The 20,276-nt window shown below is 43.7% G+C and overlaps 1 protein-coding gene across 2 annotated transcripts in view; it reads left to right on the top strand.

Moving 5' to 3' along the window:
- Positions 1-20,276, top strand: part of TBC1D8 (TBC1 domain family member 8) — a 125,473-nt gene that overhangs the window by 38,424 nt on the left and 66,773 nt on the right. Inside the window, exon 2 of one of the 2 annotated variants that reach the window (XM_007468336.1) lies at positions 1,847-1,957. In XM_007468336.1, coding sequence (XP_007468398.1) covers positions 1,847-1,957 — 111 coding nt within the window. Of the gene's footprint in view, positions 1-1,846; positions 2,003-20,276 lie in introns of both variants that reach the window. The other variant, XM_007468335.1, reaches the window with a different exon arrangement.

Genomic DNA, 20,276 nt, shown 5'->3' with positions numbered 1-20,276 from the left:
TTTCCCTAAAGCCATTAAGTGGGACAGATCGCGGTGAGTGTAGGGGTGGGGTGCGTGGGCAGTCGGAGCCTGGATAGGATGAGGGGTGCATCTGCCAGGAAGGGGACAGTGGTAGCAACCAGTTTGTGTTGTATCCAGTTTTTCTCAAGGGCTGTGTCATTCTTTAAGGGTTGTGCCCTGTCCCCTTCCCTCCTGCCTCAAACCTGTTGGATAAAGTAGGAAAACGTGAACCCAGACTGATAGGGCTAAATGAATAAGCTGAAAAGTTAATGAGGAACAGAGTTTCAAAGTAATTCTCCACGGAGTGCTTGTTAATGACAAAGAGAAAGGGGATACCGCACAGACGGAAGCTTGGCAGACACTCTTCATCCACTGGTCAAAGGAGTGTTACCAGTAATGGGACAAAACAGAATCGCCTGGCACCTGATAGAATGGGATAAAAGGGATACAACATCACTTCTGTGACTCATTGCAAAGATGTATAACCTGAATCTAATTATGCTCTAATTATGATGAAGCATCAGACAAAACCAAACTATGGGACATTCTGCAGAAACTTGTGGCCCTTCCTCAGGGCCTGTTACATAAGAATTAGAGGGTCTTAATCCTCTCAACTGTCTTGAGTTCCAGGCAGTAGAAGATGAGGCAGGAGCAGGTGCTGTCCTTTTTTCCCTCTGCCGTCGATTCACGGTGCTTTTCATGACAACAGGATGGTAAACTTTTGTGTTGTGTGCTTCATGGTCTGTGAAGGACTTCGATATGTTTTCTTTTTTTGTGTGTGTGGTACGCGGGCCTCTAACTGTTGTGGCCTCTCCCGTTGCGGAGCACAGGCTCTGGACGCGCAGGCTTAGCGGCCATGGCTCACGGGCCCAGCCGCTCCGCGGCATGTGGGATCTTCCTGGACCGGGGCACGAACCCGTGTCCCCTCCATTGGCAGGTGAACTCTCAACCACTGGGCCACCAGGGAAGCCCTCTTTTTTTTTTTTTAATATTAATTTTATTTATTTATTTGGCTGTGCCACGTCTTTGTTGCAGCAGGCAGGCTCGTTAGTTGCGGCATGCAGACTCTTAGTTGCAGCATGCATGTGGGATCTAGTTCCCTGACCAGGGATGGAACCTGGGCCCCCTGCACTGGGAACGTAGAGTCTTAGCCACTGGACCACCTGGGAAGTCCCTCAGTATGTTTTCTTATTTGCTTCTCACAGTTCCCTGCTGGATTATTCTTCCACCTTTGCGATGATATAATAATAATAATAATAATAGTAATAATAAAGGGCAACATTTAGGTAATACTTCTCACGGCCAGGTGATAGTCCGAGCCCTCTGAATGCTGCATACATTAACTGGTTTAATTCTCACAGGTACCTTGTGAGGAAGATATACTGTGGTTAGTCCATTTTACAAACGGGGAAACTGGGGCACAGAGAAGTTAAACAACTTGCCCAAGGTCACACAGCTGGAAAGTAGTGGAGCCACAATTCAAGTCAGGCCGTCAGACTCTGGATCCCTAGCCTTTATTTACTGCATGCTGTGGCCTCCTGTACCGTGCTGCTGGGGGAACCAAAGACTCAGCTCGCTTGGGTGGCTTGTCAGGGGCCCCTTGTTCACTTACTCATTGATTCTGCAAATCTGCGCTGAGTGGCTGCAAACGCCAGGCTCTGTTCCAGATGCTCTGAAACGGGACAAGGCAGCTAGATCTCTGGGCTTCACGAGCTGGACACCAGGCCTGCTGCCCGGGGTCGAGCCTAGATGCAGGGCACGTGCGCAGGGAGCGGGTGGCTGCACGTGGGCTGCTGGCCTGTCTGTTCCTGTGCTCACACATGCGTTGTCCTCTTGTCTCTTGAAGGTCGCCTGGTGGGTGCCCTGGATGCAGTGCTGGATTCCAACGCCCGGGTCGCTCCGTTTCGAATTCTACTCCAGGTCCCCGGCTCCCAGGTGTATTCTCCCATAGCATGTGGTGAGTTACTGAGTGGATCGGACGTTTACTGGGCCGTGGCCACGGGTGAGTTTTGTTCCAGGTGGAGTGTTCCCCAGCTTGAGGTCTGGGCATGAGTATCTGCATGGTCGTGATGCTAGAAGGTAACTCCTTCTAGAACCTCATCTGCTGCCATGAGCTCTTTGTTCTTCCTTCCTTTTTTTGTTTTTGTTTTTCCAAGCATTGGAAGCGTGTAGAGGCTCTAAGCTTGGGCATCCAGGCTTTCAAGTGGTGTGTTGGTCCAGGGGGCTGTGAATCTAGCTGTTTTCTTCATCTTGTGTCTGACATAACACACGAGTCCGGGGCGTGTGCATATACCATAACAGGGCAGGGGAGATGTCTGGGGCTGGGTCTGTCTTAGGTCAGCCTTCACCCTTGTTCCACGTGTCACTGAATCACTGGATGGCTGAGCCCTACGGGAATTTAGAAATCACCTTCGCATCCTCTCCAGCTGAGCTTCAGTTCCTCCTGCATGCACTGTCCAATACTCTGCCTCGTCACTCCAGCTCCTCTGGGGCTGGGAATCGTTGCATCCTGAGAAGCCACTTCTATTAAAAAACAAAACCGGGGCTTCCCTGGTGGCGCAGTGGTTGAGAGTCCGCCTGCCGATGCAGGGGACACGGGTTCGTGCCCTGGTCCGGGAAGATCCCACATGCTGCGGAGCGGCTGGGCCCATGAGCCATGGCTGCTGAGCCTGCGCTTCTGGAGCCTGCGCTCCACAGCGGGAGGGGCCACAGCCGTGAGAGGCCCGCGTACCGCAAGAAAAAAAAAAATGCAGCTTGTCTGACAGTGCTAGTTTATAATAAAAATATTGTTTTTAGTGGATTTCAATAAAAGGAAAGATGCTGAAGTGAAATGAAAGAACTGTTAAACTTCAAATAAACACCGAACACTTACTTTCTAAAAGGTTCACTTAAGGTCAAGGGGAGAGATGTTTAAAAGCAGGACAAGGTCAGAATTGTGGCTTTTGAAGATAGTGTTTCTGTTCTGGCAATGTTCGTTGACTCCCCTCCTGAAGGACAGGGATGCCAGCGTTCTTATCCCTCCCCTGCTTCCCCAGGCACTCATTTTTTTTTTCCCCCTAACATCTTTATTGGAGTATAATTGCTTTACAATGGTGTGTTAGTTTCTGCTTTATAACAAAATGAATCAGCTATACGTATACATATATCCCCATATCCCCTCCCTCTTGTATCTCCCTCCCACCCTCCCTATCCCATCCCTCTAGGTGGACACAAAGCACCAAGCTGATCTCCCTGTGCTATGCAGCTGTTTCCCACTAGCTACCTATTTTACATTTGGTAGTGTATATATGTCCATCAGGCTCTCGTTTTTTAAAATCTTACTATTCATTGTACATGGTAATTTCCATTCTCTTTTGCAACCACACTTTCCACCATTATTTGGCTCAGTTCTCTATGTAAATTGATTTAATGCTTCCATCAGGTACAGCTTTCCCAACACAGTCTTTTATTTTGGTTCCTGTCTTAATTGGCTATATTCCTGTTTGCTTCTCCTAATAACGTCTCACATTTGCAAGTGTTTGTGCCTTGCTTTTGGACTCGAATGACACCTTGCCTGGTATGATGGGCTCTGGCCAGACTCTGGAGCTTGGTGGCCATCACTTCGGGGTCTTTCAGTATATAAGTGGCGAAGGGAGAAATCTCAGGCTGGTCTGATTCCTGCCCCTGCCATTGTGGGTGATGTGCTTTTTGTGGGGATAACTGTTTTTTTATCACTGAAGTTCAGTAGCATTAGTCCCTTTAGGAACTTGGTTATAACCTGTTACTCCCTTGTGCATACCATGTTACATTTTTCTGCAACTCCACGTGCTCTTCCAGGACACAGATTGACTTCTTTTTTTTTTATTTTTGGCTGCGTTGGGTCTTCATTGCTGTGCGTGGGCTTTCTCTAGTTGCGGCGAGCGGGGGCTTCTCTTCTTTGCGGTGCGTGGGCTTCTCATTGCGTTGGCTTGTTGCGGACCACGGGCTCTAGGCGTGCGGGCTTCAGTAGTTGTGGCACGCCGGCTCAGTAGTTGTGGTGCACTGGCTTAGTTGCTCCGCGGCATGTGGGATCTTCCCAGACCAGGGCTCGAACCCGTGTCCCCTGCATTGGCAGGTGGATTCTTAACCACTGCACCACCAGGGAAGCCCCAGATTGATTTCTTTAATCATTTAAGGAAACGTTCTTGTATCATTTTGTGTACGTATTACATTTTAAAAAATGCATTTTAGGGCTTCCCTGGTGGCGCAGTGGTTGAGAGTCCGCCTGCCGATGCAGGGGACACTGGTTCGTGCCCCGGTCTGGGAAGATCCCACATGCCGCGGAGCGGCTGGGCCCGTGAGCCATCGGCGCTGAGCCTGTGCGTCCAGAGCCTGTGCTCCGCAACGGGAGAGGCCACAACAGTGAGAGGCCCGCGTATTGCAAAAAAAAAAAAAAAAAAAATGCATTTTATGTTCTGTTGATTGGATTCCTCACTTCAAGGACACTTTGTTAGACAGTTGTTGTCTGTTTTTAATTTCTGTTTTTCTCTTTTCGTAAAAATGCGTAGATCTTTAATAAAAGAATTGACTGTACAAGTGTACATCCCTTTGACAGTATTCCTTTTGCCTTCATATGCGTATTACGGGTTATGCTATAGGATTTCTCTGTTACAGCGCTAAAAGGCAACTGTTTAGGGAAGACGCAGCAAAAGGAATGTATGTAAGGCAGTGTTTCTTTTAGGTACAGTAAGTGTAGTAGTGTTTCAGGAAGACTGTTTTTCTTGACCTGCCGTTTTCAGCTGCACTTCCCATGCTGGTTGTGTAACCCTTTCCTCTAAGTCAATTCCGTTTTCAGCAGTATATTCCAGACTCTGCTGCCTTTAACTCATCTACTCATTTTGCTGTCATGTGGTTTTGATACTCACTTCATTTTCTTAGGTCTCCAGTCTCCCGTTTCATCTCTGTAATTCCACCGTCTCATCTTTGAGCTCTTGTTTTGTTGAACTCACGTTTCCATTACGTCGTTTGGGAGCATGAAGCCTTTGTGGGCATTTCTTGCTCTTCATTTTCCTCCAGGACGGCATCTCTGTCTTTTGAGCACCTCATTCTCTTCTCTTCATCCCTTTGGAGTGTTTTGCTTGGTGGCTGTGCTGTTTCTCCCCATCTTACTCACGCTTGGACATGGTTCCCCAGACCGTCAGTGTATTATTTGCATTAATATAGTGAGTGTGGCTTTTTGACGCGTATTTTGGGGACAGAGCAGGGAGGGCTGGCATGCTGATGGCTGGGACGTGGGATGGGAGGGGCAGGACCCTGTCTTCTCTCCAGTTTCTCCCCGGATTCCTCTCCTCTCCTCTGCCCCAGGCAAGGAAGGTGGGCTCGCTCTAGATTTGAGGCTTTTGATGAGAATATTTGGATTTTTGTCTCCTCGCTAGATGGGCTTCTGGGGAGTCGGCAGTGGGGGGAGTTAGTATACAAGCCTGCTCGGGTCCTGAGTCCACATAGCCCAGCAGGTCCACAGGAGCCAGGCCGGGCTCCCACGGCGACACAGTGTCATGTTTGATGGCTACACAGCATTCAGTCTTATGGCTGTAGCGCGATTTACTCATTCCGCCCTTTATTAGATACTTAATTGGCTCTGATTTTTAAGTATTTTATAAGCCTAAACGAACATCCGATACTTAAATATTTCAGGATGCTTGCAATCCCCGAAGTCCACTCGTTTGAAATATTTGATGCCTGCCTCATACCCGACTCATGCTTGGTGCCAGGGAGTCCTGGGTGAGTGTGTGAGGGGGCGTCTCCCTCTACCTGACCTTCCAGGGCCGTGGGGAATCAGATGGCCGTCTGGAAATGGCAAGTACAGGTGGAACAGGGTTAAGAAAGGGAGAGAGGCCAGGACCCTGGAGGAACACGTACAAGCACACCTCGTTTTATTGCACTTTATTGTGCTTCACAGATGTTGCATTTTTCTTTACCAGTCCAAGGTTTGTGGCCAACCCTAAATTGAGCAAATTGGTGCCATTTTTCCAACAGCATTTGTTCACTTTGTGTCTCTGTGTTACATTTCGGTCATTCCCTCAGTATTTCAAGCTTGTCTTTATTTGTTACAGTGATCTGTGATCAGTGATCTTTGATGTGACTGTGATTAAAAAGATTACTGACTTGCTGAAGGTTCCGATGATGGTTACCTTTTTTGTAGCAATAAGGTGTGTTTTTTTTAGATGTTGGGGGTAGGAGTTAATTAATTAATTAATTAATTTTGGCTGTGTTGGGTCTTCGTTTCTGTGCGAGGGCTTTCTCTAGTTGCGGCGAGCGGGGGCCACTCTTCATCGCGGTGCGTGGGCCTCTCACTGTCACGGCCTCTATTGTTGCGGAGCACAGGCTTCAGACGCGCAGGCTCAGTAGTTGTGGCTTATGGACCCAGTTGCTCCGCGGCATGTGGGATCCTCCCAGACCAGGGCTTGAACCCCTGTCCCCTGCATTAGCAGGCAGATTCTCAGCCACTGCGCCACCAGGGAAGCCCAATATGGTGTTTTTTTAAATTAAGGCATGTACATTGTTTGTTAGTTTATTTTTTCATCTCCTCATGTCTTCTGTTACTTAAATAGGTCTTCTTTTTAAATGAATTATCTATTTTATACATATAGTGTATATATATGTCAACTGACATATAGACATATATATATGTCAATCCCATCTCCCAATTCATCCCCCCCTTCCCCCGCTTGTAGAGAAGATGTAGATGTTCTCTACATCTGTGTCTTATTTCTGCCTTGCAAACAGTTTCATCTGTACCATTTTTCTAGATTCCAATATATGCATTAATATGCGATATTTGTTTTTCTCTTTCTGACTTACTTCACTCTGTATGACAGTCTCTAGGTCCATCCGTGTCTCTACAAATGACCCAGTTTCATTCCTTTTTATGGCTGAGAAATATTCCATTGTGTATATGTGCCACATCTTCTTTGTCCATTCGTCTGTCGATGGGCATTTAGGTTGCTTCCATGATCTGGCTACTGTAAATAGTGCTGCAATGAACATTGGGGTTCATGTATCTTTTTGAATTATGGTTTTCTCAGGGTATATGCCTAGTAGTGGGATTGCTGGGTCATATGGTAATTCTGTTTTTAGTTTTTTAAGGAACTGTTCTCCATAGTGGCTGTATCACTTAACATTCCTACCAACAGTGCAAGAGTGTTCCCTTTTCTTCACACCCTCTCCAGCATTTGTTGGTAGATTTTCTGATGATGCCCATTCTAACTGGTGTGGGGTGATACCTCATCGTAGTTTTGATTTGCATTTCTCTAATAATTAGTGATGTTGAGCAGCTTTTCATGTGCTTCTTGGCCATCTGTATGTCTTCTTTGGAGAAATGTCTATTCAGGTTTTCTGCCCACTTTTTGATTGGGTTGTTTTTTTTAATATTGAGCTGCATGAGCTGTTTATATATTTTGGAGATTAATCCTTTGTTAATTCATTTGCAAATATTTTCTCCCATTCTGAGGGTTGTCATTTCATCTTGTTTATAGTTTCCTTTGCTGTGCAAATGCTTTTAAGTTTCATTAGGTCCCATTTGTTTATTTTTGTTTCTATTTCCATTACTCTAGGGGGTGGGTCAAAAAAGATCTTGCTGTGATTTATGTCAAAGAGTGTTCTCCCTATATTTTCCTCTAAGAGTTTTATAGTGTCTGGTCTTACATTTAGGTCTTTAATCCACTTTTTTTTTTTTGGTAATAAACTTATTTATTTATTTATTTTGGCTGCGTTGGGTCTTTGCTGCTGCACGTGGGCTTCCTTTAGTTGCGGCGAGCGGGGGCCACTCTTCGTTGCATTGCACAGGCTTCTCACTGCGGTGGCTTCTCTTGTTGCGGAGCACGGGCTCTAGGCATGTGGGCTTCAGTAGTTGTGACCCGCAGGCTCAGTAGCTCTGGCTCGTGGGCTGTAGAGCGCAGGCTTAGTAGTTGTGGTGCATGGGCTTAGTTGCTCTGCGGCATGTGGGATCTTCCCGGACCAGGGCTCAAACCCACGTCCCCTGCATTGGCAGGCGGATTCTTAACCACTGCGCCACCTGGGAAGTCCCTAGATCTTTAATCCATTTTGAGTTTATTTTTGTGTTTGGTGTTAGGGAGTGTTCTAATTTCATTCTTTTACATGTAGCTGTCCAGTTTTCCCAGCACCACTTATTGAAGAGACTGTCTTTTCTCCATTGTATATCCTTGCCTCCTTTGTCATAGATTAGTTGACCGTAGGTGCGTGGGTTTATCTCTGGGCTTTCTATCCTGTTCCACTGATCTATATTTTTGTTGTAGTATTATTTCTTTAGTATTATTTCTATTATATTTCTGTTGTAGGCTTTGTAGTATAGTCTGAAGTCAGGGAGTCTGATTCCTCCAGCTCCGTTTCTTTCCCTCAAGATTGCTTTGGCTAGTTGGGGTCTTTTGTGTCTCCATACACATTTAAAGATTTTTTGTTCTAGTTCTGTAAAAAATGCCATTGGTGATTTGATAGGGATTGCATTGAATCTGTAGATTGCTTTGGGTAGTATAGTCATTTTCACAGTATTGATTTTTCTAATCCAAGAACATGGTATATCTCTCCATCTGTTCATGTCATCGTTGAGTTCTTTTATCATTGTCTTATAGTTTTCTGAGTACAGGTCTTTTACCTCCTTAGGTAGGTTTATTCCTAGGTATTTTATTCTTTTTGTTGTAATGGGGAATGGGATCGTTTCCTTAATTTCTCTTTCAGATATTTCATCATTAGTGTACAGGAATGCAAGAGATTTCTGTGCATTAATTTTGTATCCTGCAACTTTACCAAATTCATTGATTAGCTCTAGTAGTTTTCTGGTGGCATGTTAGGATTCTCTATGTATAGTATCATGTCATCTGCAAACAGTGACAGTTTTACTTCTTCTTTTCTGATTTGGATTCCTTTTATTTCTTTTTCTTCTCTAATTGCTGTGGCTAAAACTTCCAAAACTATGTTGCATAATAGTGGTGAGAGTGGACATCCTTGTCTTGTTCCTGATCTTAGAGGAAATGCTTTCAGTTTTTCACCATTGATAATGATATTTGCTGTGGGTTTGTCGTGTATGGCCTTTATTATGTCGAGGTAGGCTCCCTCTATGCCCCCTTTCTGGAGAGGTTTTATCATAAATGGGTGTTCAATTTTGTCAAAAGCTTTTTCTGTATCTGTTGAGATGATCATATGGTTTTTATCCTTCAGTTGGTTAATATGGTGTATCACATTGATTGGTTTGCATATATTGAAGAATTCTTGCATCCCAGGGATAAATCCCACTTGATCATGGTGTATGAGCCTTTTAATGTGTTGTTGGATTCTGTTTGCTAGTATTTTGTTGAAGATTTTTGCATCTATATTCATCAGTGATATTGGTCTGTAATTTTCTTTTTTTGTAGTGTCTTTGTCTGGTTTGGTATCAGGGTGATGGTGGCCTCATAGAATGAGTTTGGGAGTGTTCCTCCCTCTGCAATTTTTTGGAAGAGTTTGAGAAGGATGGGTGTTAGCTTTTCTCTAAATGTTTGATAGAATTCACCTGTGAAGCCATCTGGTCCTGGACTTTTGTTTGTTGGAAGCGTTTTAATCACAGTTTCAATTTCATTACTTGTGATTGGTCTGTTCATATTTTCTGTTTCTTCCTGGTTCAGTCTTGGAAGGTGATACATTTCTAAGAATTTGTCCATTGCTTCCAGGTTTTCCATTTTATTGGCATAGAGTTGCTTGTAGTAGTCTCTTAGGATGCTTTGTATTTCTGCAGTGTCGTAACTTCTCCTTTTTCATTTCTAATTTTATTGATTTGAGTCCTCTACCTCTTCTTGTTGATGAGTCTGGCTAAAGGTTTATCAATTTTCTTTATCTTTTCAAAGAACCAGCTTTTAGTTTTATTGATCTTTACTATTGTTTGTTTCTATTTCATTTATTTCTGCTCTGATTTTTATGATTTCTTTCCTTCTACTAACTTTGGGTTTTGTTTGTTCTTCTTTTTCTAGTTCCTTTAGGTCTAAGTTTAGATTGTTTGAGATTTTTCTTGTTTCTTGGGGTAGGATTGTATTGCTATAAACTTCCTTCTTAGAATTGCTTTTGCTGCATCCCATAGGTTTTGGATCGTAGTATTTTCTGTGTCATTTGTCTCCTGGTATTTTCTGTTTTCCTCTTTGATTTCTTCAGTGATCTCTTGGTTATTTAGTAACATATTGTTTAGCCTCCGTGTGTTTGTGTTTTTTACGTTTTTTTCCCCTGTAATTGATTTCTAATCTCATAGCTTTGTGGTCGGGAAAGATGCTTGATATGATTTCAGTTTTCTTAAATTTACTGAGGCTTGATTTGTGACCCAAGATGTGACCTATCCTGGAGAATGTTCTGTGTGCACTTGAGAAGAAATCTGCTGTTTTCGGATGGAATGTCCTGTAAATATCAATTAAATCTGTCTGGTCTGTTGTGTCATTTAAAGCTTGTGTTTCCTTATTAATTTTCTGTCTGGTTGATCTGTCCATTGGTGTAAGTGAGGTGTTAAAATCCCTTTCTATTATTATGTTACTGTCGATTTTCTCTTTTATAGCTGTACCATTTGCCTTATATATTGAGGTGTTCCTGTGTTGGGTGCATATATATTTATAATTGTTATATCTTCTTGGATTGATCTCTTGGTCATTATGTAGTGTCCTTCCTTTTCTCTTGTAACATTCTTTATTTTAAAGTCTATTTTATCTGATATGAGTATTGCTACTCCAGCTTTCTTTTGATTTCCATTTGCATGGAATATCTTTTTCCATCCCCTCACTTTCTGTCTGTATGTGTCCCTAGGTCTGAAGTGGGTCTCTTGTAGACAGCATATATATGGGTCTTGTTTTTGTATCCATTCAGCGAGCCTTTGTCTTTTGGTTGGAGCACTTAATCCATTTACATTTAAGGTATTTATTGATATGTATGTTCCTATTACCATTTTCTTAATTGTTTTGGGTTTGTTTTTGTAGGTCCTTTTCTTCTCTTGTGTTTCCTTCCTAGAGAAGTTCCTTTAGCATTTGTTGTAGAGCTGGTTTGGTGGTGCTGAGTTCTCTTAGCTTTTGCTTGTCTGTAAAGCTTTTGATTTCTCCACTGAATCTGAATGAGGTCCTTGCCGGGCAGAGTCATCTTGGTTGTAGATTCTTCCCTTTCATCACTTTAAATACATTGTACCACTCCCTTCTGGCTTGTAGAGTTTCTGCTGAGAAATCAGCTGTTAACCGTATGGGAGTTCCCTTGTATGTTATTTGTTGTTTTTCCCTTGTTGCTTTTAATAACTTTTCTTTGTCTTTAATTTTTGTCAGTTTGATTACTGTGTGTCTCGGCATGTTTGTCCTTGGGTTTATCCTGGCACTCTCTGCACTTCCTTCACTTGGGTGGCTATTTCCTTTCCCATGTTAGGGATGTTTTCAACTATAATCTCTTCAAATATTTTCTCAGGTCCTTTCCCTCTCTCTTCTCCTTCCAGGACCCCTGTAATGCGAATGTTGGTGCATTTAATGTCGTCCCAGAGCTCTCTTAGGCTGTCTTCATTTCTTTTTTCTTTATTTTGTTCCACGGCAGTGAATTCCACCATTCTGTCTTCCAGGTCACTTATCCGTTCTTCTGCCTCAGTTATTCTGCTATTGATTCCTTCTAGTGTAGTTTTCATTTCAGTTATTGTATTGTTCATCTCTGTTTGTTCTTTAATTCTTCTAGGTGTCTGTTCTTTAATTCTTCTAGGTCTTTGTTAAACATTTCTTGCATCTTCTCAATCTTTGCCTCCATTCTTTTTCCGAGGTCCTGGATCATCTTCGCTGTCATTATTCTGAATTCTTTTTCTGGAAGGTTGCCTATCTCCACTTCATTTAATTGCTTTTCTGGGGTTTTATCTTGTTCCTTCATCTGGTACATAGCCCTCTGCCTTTTCATTTTGTTTGTCTTTCTGTGAATGTGGTTTTCGTTCCACAGGCTGCAGGATTGTAGTTCTTCTTGCTTCTGCTGTCTCTCCTCTGGTGGATGAGGCTATCTAAGAGGTTTGTGCAAGCTTCCTGATGGGAGGGACTGGTGGTGGGTAGAGCTGGGTGTTGCTCTGGTGGGCAGAGCTCAGTAAAACTTTAATAGGCTTGTCTGCTGATGGGTGGGGCTGAGTTCCCTCCCTGTTGGTTGTTTGGCCTGAGGTGACCCAGCACTGGAGCCTACCCAGCTCTTTGGTGGGGCTAATGGCGACTCTGGGAGGGCTCACACCAAGGAATACTTCCCAGAACTTCTGCTGCCAGTGTCCTTGTCCCCACAGTGAGCCACAGCTGCCCGCCCCCCCGCCTCTGCAGGAGACCCTCCAACACTAACAGGTAGGTCGGGTTCAGTCTCCTATGGCATCACTGCTCCCTCCCTCTGGGTCCTGATGTGTACAGTACTTTGTGTGTGCCCTCCAAGAGTGGAGTCTCTGTTTCCCCCAGGCCTGTCAAAGTCCTGCAGTCAAATCCCACTAGCCTTCAAAGTCTGATTCTCTGGGGATTCCTCCTCCCATTGCCAGACCCCTGGGTTGGGAAGCCTGATGTGGGGCTCAGAACCTTCACTCCAGTGGGTGGACTTATGTGGTATAAGCGTTCTCCAGTCTGTGAGTCACCCACCCAGCAGTTATGGGATTTGATTTTACTGTGATTGCGCCTCTCCTACCTTCTCCTTTGTCTTTGGATGTGGGGTATCTATTTTGGTGAGTTCCAGCGTCTTCCTATCGATGATAGTTCAGCAGTTAGTTGTGATTACGGTGCTCTTGCAAGAGGGAGTGAGCACACGTCCTACTCTGCCATCTTGAACCAATATCCATTGTTTATTTAGATATAATGCTATTGCACACTTAACAGACCATAGGATAGTGTAAACATAACTTTTATAGGCCCCGGAAAATCAAAAAAATTTTGGACTCGCTTTATTGTGCTATCTGCTTTATTGCAACGGTCTGAACCCAGCATCTCTGGGTTGTTGCATCCAATGGAATTGTTGCATCCAATGGATGTACATTTGTAAGACCTTTGATATGTATATTGCCCAGCTGCCTTCCGTAAAGGCTGCAGCAGCTTACACTGAATCCCCACCACCCCTGGCAGTGTCGTTGTTCTCAGCAGATTTAATTCTTGGACCATTCTTTCTGTTGAACCAAGATCTGCTTCCTTGAACCATAAAAAGAATGAAATAAAGCCACTTGCATCAACATGGATGGACCTAGAGATTATCATACTAAATGCAGTAAGCCATACAAAGACAAATATATGATATTGCTTACATGTGGAATCTAAAAAAATGATACAAATGAACTTATTTACAAAACAGGAACAGACTCACAGACATAGCAAACAAATTTATGGTTACCAAGGGGGAAAGGGGGTTTGGGAGGGATAAATTGGGAGTTTGGGATTAACATATACACACTACTATATATAAAATAGATAAGCAACAAGGACCTACTGTAATGCACAGGGAACTACATTCAATATCTTGTAATAACCTATAAGGGAAAAGAATCTGAAAAGAATAGATACATACATATATGTATAACTGGATCACTTTGCTGTATACTTGAAATTAGCACAACGTTGTAAGTCAACTAGGCTCCACTTAGAAAATAAATTAAAAAGATCTGCTCCCTTTGGTTTCCACTTGAGTAGGTGCTTGCCTTGGACATGACCCATGGCTGGTCTGCAGATTCTTCATTTTCCTCTTGCCCACAGAAGGTCCGAGAAGGCAGTTATTCGTGCCAGTGCCTCTTTTCTTGGGTTAGGGAAGAGAGGACAGGAAGGGGATTTGTGTCTCAGGCTTGTGGTATTGATTTAGGTACTTAGCCCTCTTCTGGGAGTCACTTGGGCATCTTGCACAGTGATATTGACTCACCACATTTAATATTTTATTGTGTCTTGAGCATTGAGAAAGGCTCCCTGCCCAGGGTTTTGCATCTCAGATAAAGCACAAACAGGAGCTGTAGAAAAGCCCTGGGCGGCACCAGGACGTAGTAGGAACAGGAAGGGTGGCCCACGGGAATGATTTATATCTTCACTTGTCGCTGGCTGCTCAGGCGGCAGTATAGGGAGAATTTCCATGATAACTTTTTCTGTTTCTTTTTAAGCAGAGGTGGAAGAGCTGGGGAGATAATTTCGTGGGTGAACATGATTATTATTTGGCAACAGAGATCTGTGGATGGCTGTGGTGGGAAGGAGAGAGAAGTTGCTATTACTAGTATTTTGTTAACTTACATGGACCAAAGAATCCCAAGGCTTTATAAAAGGGAAACATTAGTAGAGCTGAGTACTGGAAGGACTCAAGGGCCAGAACGGAGGAGGCCGTTCGAAGGTTTCCCTTTTATTTAAATGCTTACCTGCCTCATGAAAATCAAAGTTTTCTCAGAGTCGTGCTCACTACTGACCCTCCAGTGCCCAGGGCAGAGCCTGGAGTGTGGGCAGCTCAGTAAATAGCGGTGGGTAAATGAGGGGTAAAGTATGCAAGAGAAGGTCAAGGGCTCAGCAGTCAAGACTCCTGTTTGTAAGAAAGGGAAGGAAGGTGGTGCATGTAATCACAGATAAGACTTCATGGGCCCTTTCTGAGAAACCAGGGCCAGGGATAGCCCAGGGCTATCTGAGTCTGAGCTCTGTAACCAGCCACCAGGACCACTGAACAGTAAAAGAACTTGCAAAACCGGGGTCTTACTTGCTTTCTTTAAAAAAATAAAATAAAAATTTTTTTTATTGTGGTGAAATATAAGATTGACCAGCTTAACCATTGTTTTCTTTCTTTTTCTTTTCCATTACAGTTTACTATAGGATATTGAATATAAGTCCCTGTCTTATACAGTAGAACCTTGTTGTTTATCTGCTAATCCCAGACTCCTGATCCGTCCCTCCTCTACCCTCCTCCCCCTTGGCAACCACAAGTCTGTTTTCTGTGTCTGTGAGTCTGCTTCTGTTTTGTAAATAAGTTCATTTTTATCATTTTGTTAGATTCCACATACAAGCACTATATGATATTTGTCTTTCTCTGGCTTACGTCACTTAGTATGATAATCTCTAGGTCCATCCATGTTGCTGCAAACGGCACTATTGCAAATTTTTTTTATGGCTGAGTAATATTCCCTTGTATAAATATACCACATCTTTATCCATTCATCTGTCGATGGACACTTAGGTTGCTTCCATGTCTTGGGTATTGTGAATAGTCCAGCTTAACCATTTTTAAGTGTACAGTTCAGGGGCATTAAGCACATTCACACTGTTGTGCTACCATCGCCACCATCCATCTCTAGAATTTTCACCTTCACAAATGGAAACTCTGTACCCGTTAAACACTAACTCCCCATTCCTCCCTCCCCCAGCCCCTGAAAACCACTCTCTGCTTCCTGTCTCTCTGACTTTGATGACCTTAAGAGCCACCTGTAAGTGGAATCTTGCAGTGTTTGCCCTCTTGTGGCTGGCTTATCTCACTTAGCATAATGTCCTCAAGGTTCATCCATGTCAGAAGCTGGAGACAAATTAGGAAATAATATGCAAATGATTAAAAAGTTCAAAACAAAAAAAGGTTCATCCATGTCATGGCATGTGTCAGAATTTTTTTCCTTTTAAGGCTGAATAATGTGTGTCTGCTTTCTTTTTGAAATCAGATATGCAGTGATTGGTGCACGAGTAGGAACCAAGTGCACGGTGTGTAGAACCAGGAAAGGAGACTCCTGGGAGGCAGCCCCTAGTCAGGGACAGGAGGGGAGGGGAAGAGAGCAGGGAGAGGGGGTCAGGGACGCGGCTCCAGCCTGCAGGGGGGTCGGCCTTTGACTGAGTTGACGCCTGGGCTGCAGAGAGCTCTTTGGGGCCCTGGAGGAACAGGACGCTGTCACCGTTTCTCTGTGTCTGGTGGCCTCAGCTGTGGTTTGTCCTGCAGTCGAGTCCAGGCCATGCCACGCTGCAAGTTACTGATGTGTTATTTTGTGTTCCTATTGGTAGGGGATTCTAAGAGCTATTGCTCTGTTATCCACACATACATTTTATTCTTGACCGTGGCCCCAAACAGTGAGCTAGTTGTTTTTTCTTTGCCTGCTTTTAGGGAGCAGAAAATACTGAGGCAAGACTCTGGATTATCTGCCTGGACTATTGCAGGAGTTGAATTCATCATGCAGTAATTTGAGTCCTTGTCATGTCAGTTCATTGAGATGGGGGGTGGGCTGTCTTTTCTGGTTATAGACGGAGGACTTGCCGTGCTTAGAGGCAACCAGGGTGGTGTCCTGCAAAGAACATGGCCAAGAGAGCAGAAGCTTCAGGAGAAGATCAAAAAATCTTTTTTTTTTTAAAGAAGCATATATATATATATTGTTTTTTTTTTTAATAAATTTATTTATTTATTTTTGGCTGCATTGGGTCTTTGTTGCTGTGCGCGGCCTTTCTCTGGTTGCGGTGAGCGGGGGTTACTCTTCTGCACCACCAGGGAAGCCCAAGCTTGTAACATCTTTATCCAGGTGGCCTTTTAATAATGCTCATGTCCTTATGGTCTGCATTTGGACTCCAGAGTCATTTTGCCCGGCTAGTTTTGTGACTGTTTATGACAGTGTCATGCAAGGTTTTAGTGTTCCTAGCAAGGTCTGTCCCTGGTCTTGAGTGAAATGAGGGAGAGCAGGAAAACAGAAAAAAAAATAAAGGAGCCAAATGGTAGCAGGTGAGAGTGATGCCGTGACAGCCCTCCCCGGCAGCGGAGTGTGGATTTGCTGCAGACCAGGGGGAGATACAGCCTGGACAGGCAGAAGCACATGTGCATTTTGGGAGCAGGTAGGTGTGTAGTTCGAATAAAACTTTGTTACTATTTTAGATTTGGAAAATGAAAAAACATGATTTTGCAATTTCAAGGGTCGCCGAAGGAAGCTGTGATAGTTTTGGTAACAACGTGTGGGATATGTTTTTTAAAAAGTGAGAATCACAGGAGTTATGCTTTCCAGTTTAAAAAATCCCTTCCTTTCCTGTACTTTCCTTGTCTGAGCCTCTCAGCAAATGTGTAAGTAATTATTGGCCCTGGAGAGGGAAGAAGCAACGTACAGGTTCCTCATGACTTGTCAGGGGCACATCTTGCGTCAGGGGGACCTCCCTGGTGCCCCAGGTGAGGGTTCTTACAGAACGTTCTGTCAGACTATTCTTTCTGCTGTGTCATCCCTTATCTCTGTCCTTGACCGTGGCTGGTGTTTTAGTTTCTTGTTTTCTGCATCACTGTTTGCTTTGTCTTTGGAGAGAGAGTTTTATTACGGGAGGAAATGTTCCAGGGTGGATCAGATTATTGTCTTGGTGTCCTTTGTGCCAGGGCAGCAAAGGAAGTGCCTGCCAGATCCTTTTTCAAGAACAGAACTTGCTGTGCACTTCAGGGAAAGTCTGGGAGGCAGCCCTGCAGGAGGAAAGTTAGAACGTTTTTGTGAGCACTTCCTAAGGTCACTCAGTATGAGTGAGTCACTCAGTAAGTGTGAGTGGTCACACTTGTTTTTGGTTGCTTGGGATTCATCAGAACAACACTGGCTGGCATTTTCCATGTGGATTTACACTTGGAAGTTACGGAGGGGGACCGTGGTTGACGTTTCTTTTCTATTAGGATGTTTCCATCACCAGGCTCTTAACTGTTTTCAATAAAGTAATTTTGCAATAATTAAACTCACTGAAGGTGTTCTTGCATTAGCGATGGTGCTTATAGTTACTTAAAAAGCAGGCAAGTGCTGAGTCTAACTTTCAGACTTAGTGAATTTGAAGGTCAAAAGGCATTTTTGTAAAATGCTTTTAAACTGGGGAGATTGTTGAAGACCCCAAGGTCTTAGTTTTCTCTGTTGCAGTAGTCCCTTTTCTGAAACATATAGAAATAGCAAATCACTATGTTGTGTGATAGGAACTAACAGTGTTGTAGGTCAGTTATACTTCAAAAACAAACAAACTCATAGAAAAAGAGACCAGATTTGTGGTTATTGAAGGTGGGGGGAGGTGGAGAGGAGAGGGAATTGGATGAAGGGGGTCAAAAAGTACAAACGTCCAATTATAAGATAAATAAGTACTAGGGATGTAACGTACAACGTGATAAATATAATTAACATTACTGTATGTTATATATGAAATATATATGAAATATATGATAATATATGAAATGTATATAAAAATATATAAATAGATGAAAGTTTTTAAGACAGTAAATCCTGAGTTCTCATTAAAAGGAAAAAAAATTTTTTTTCTATTTCTTTAATTTTGTGTCTGTGAGATGAAGGATGTTCACTAAACTCATTGTGATAATCATTTCATGACGTATGTAAGTCAGATCATTATTGCTGTGCACCTTAAGTTTATACAGTGCTTTATGTCAGTTATATCTCAATAAAACTGGGAGGAAAAAAATCGCCTCTTTTCTCCCTCTTGTAATAATCCTTTTGCATAAAGTCTCTCCTTACCTTACAAATCCCGATTTATTTATTTTTTATTTGACATGCTTCAGAATAAATATGACCTAAGCAAAAACATAAAGTTTGAAAGCTGGGAATCAAACTTTTCTCTAGTATCTTACGTGTTGCCTCACTTCTGCACAGAGCATGGCTTCTTTGACAAAAGAAACCATCTGGAGGGGATCTTAGCAAACATCCCGTTCCGTCCCTTCCGTTTTAGAAGATGAGAGAGTGACTAATGCAGATGGGTTTCAGAACAGTGACTTTTTACTGATTGACTCCTTAGCCGTCAGTGGATGAAGGCAGAGTGTCAGAGTGGAAGCGTCCTGACTCACGTGGTGTCCAGAGCCCTCCTTCCCTGCCGGACTTGCGGGTGTGGGTGTGTCCTCATCCTCAGGTCATGCTGACTTCCACGACTGAAACTGTCGCCGTCCCTCACTTCTCTGACATCTGCTGGAACCTTGCATGCCCGAGTGGCCCTGGGCTGGGGAGTGATCTGTATTTAAAAAATAAGAAGGAGGAGGGCTTCCCTGGTGGCGCAGTGGTTGAGAGTCCGCCTGCCGATGCAGGGGACGCGGGTTCGTGCCCCGGTCCGGGAAGATTCCACGTGCCGCGGAGCGGCTGGGCCTGTGAGCCATGGCCGCTGAGCCTGTGCTCCGCAACGGGAGAGGCCACAGCAGTGAGAGGCCCGCGTACCGCAAAAAAAACCTAAAAATAAGAAGGAAGTTCAGGGAGTGTGAAATTCTCTGCCCTACGTTCTTATCCTGCTTTCACTTCTGACTTTACATGTTCACACAGGTGGAGGTTAATTATCCAGGTTTATGCCTTTTTAAAACAATCGAAGTATAGTTGATTTACAGGGATTCAGGTGTACAGCAGAGTAATTCAGTTAATACATATATATATATTCTTTTTCAGATTCTTTTCCATTATAGGTCATTACAAGATATTGAATATAGTTCCCTGTGCTGTACAGGAGGTCCTTGTTGGTTATCTGTTTCATACATAGTAGTGTGTATCTACTAATCCCAAATTCCTCATTTACCTCCCCCCCTTCCCCTTTTGGTAACTGTAAGTTTATTTTCTATGTCTGTGAGTCTGTTTCTGTTTTGTAAATAAGTTCATTTGTATCATTTTTTTAGATTCCACATATAAGTGTTAACATATGATATTTGTCTTTCTCTGACTTACTTCACTTAGAATGATAATCTCTAGATCCACCCATGTTGCTGCAAATGGCATCATTTCATTCTTTTTTTTTTCCTCCAGGGCACACGGCACACCTTGCAGGATCTTAGTTGCCCGACCAGGGCAGGGCAGGCAGTGAAAGTACCAAGTCCTAACCACTGGACAGCCAGGGAATTCCCACATTTCATTCATTTTACAAAGCAACCCAAAAGCACCAGTATTATTACCCCAACTTTACAAATGAAGAAACGGAGGCTTACCTAAACTTAAGCCTGATAAGTGGAGGAACTGCGACTTGAACCCAGGTAAGTCCTGATGCCCATATTCACAGCAAAGGCTGCTTCAAGCAGAATTTTCCACATCTCAGGGCCACTCGTCCCCTCCTCACTGCTTTCTTCCACCGACGTTCACCACCATCCCCACTTTTCTCTTGGAGCATCTGTGTGTAGGTGTTCCTCCTGACCCAGATGGGGCAGCTCACAGAGAAGCAAGCCCAGAGGGTCAGTGTTTCATTGAGCAGAAAGTCAGGAAGGAGGCCAACCATTGCACTAGAATCTGGTGGTTCCCATAACAGCAGAATCAATCAATCAATCAACAAGTTCTTGAGTGTCACCTTAAACTCAGCCTGTCACCTGCACCTTAGTCTAATTGAGGAGTAGGAAGAGGAAGGTGGGCAGGGAGCAGGAAT

This window comes from Lipotes vexillifer, unplaced genomic scaffold (genome assembly GCF_000442215.2).
Source record: "Lipotes vexillifer unplaced genomic scaffold, Lipotes_vexillifer_v1.1 scaffold177, whole genome shotgun sequence".
Lineage (NCBI taxonomy): Eukaryota > Metazoa > Chordata > Mammalia > Artiodactyla > Lipotidae > Lipotes > Lipotes vexillifer.
This window is presented reverse-complemented; position numbering and strand designations above follow the sequence as displayed.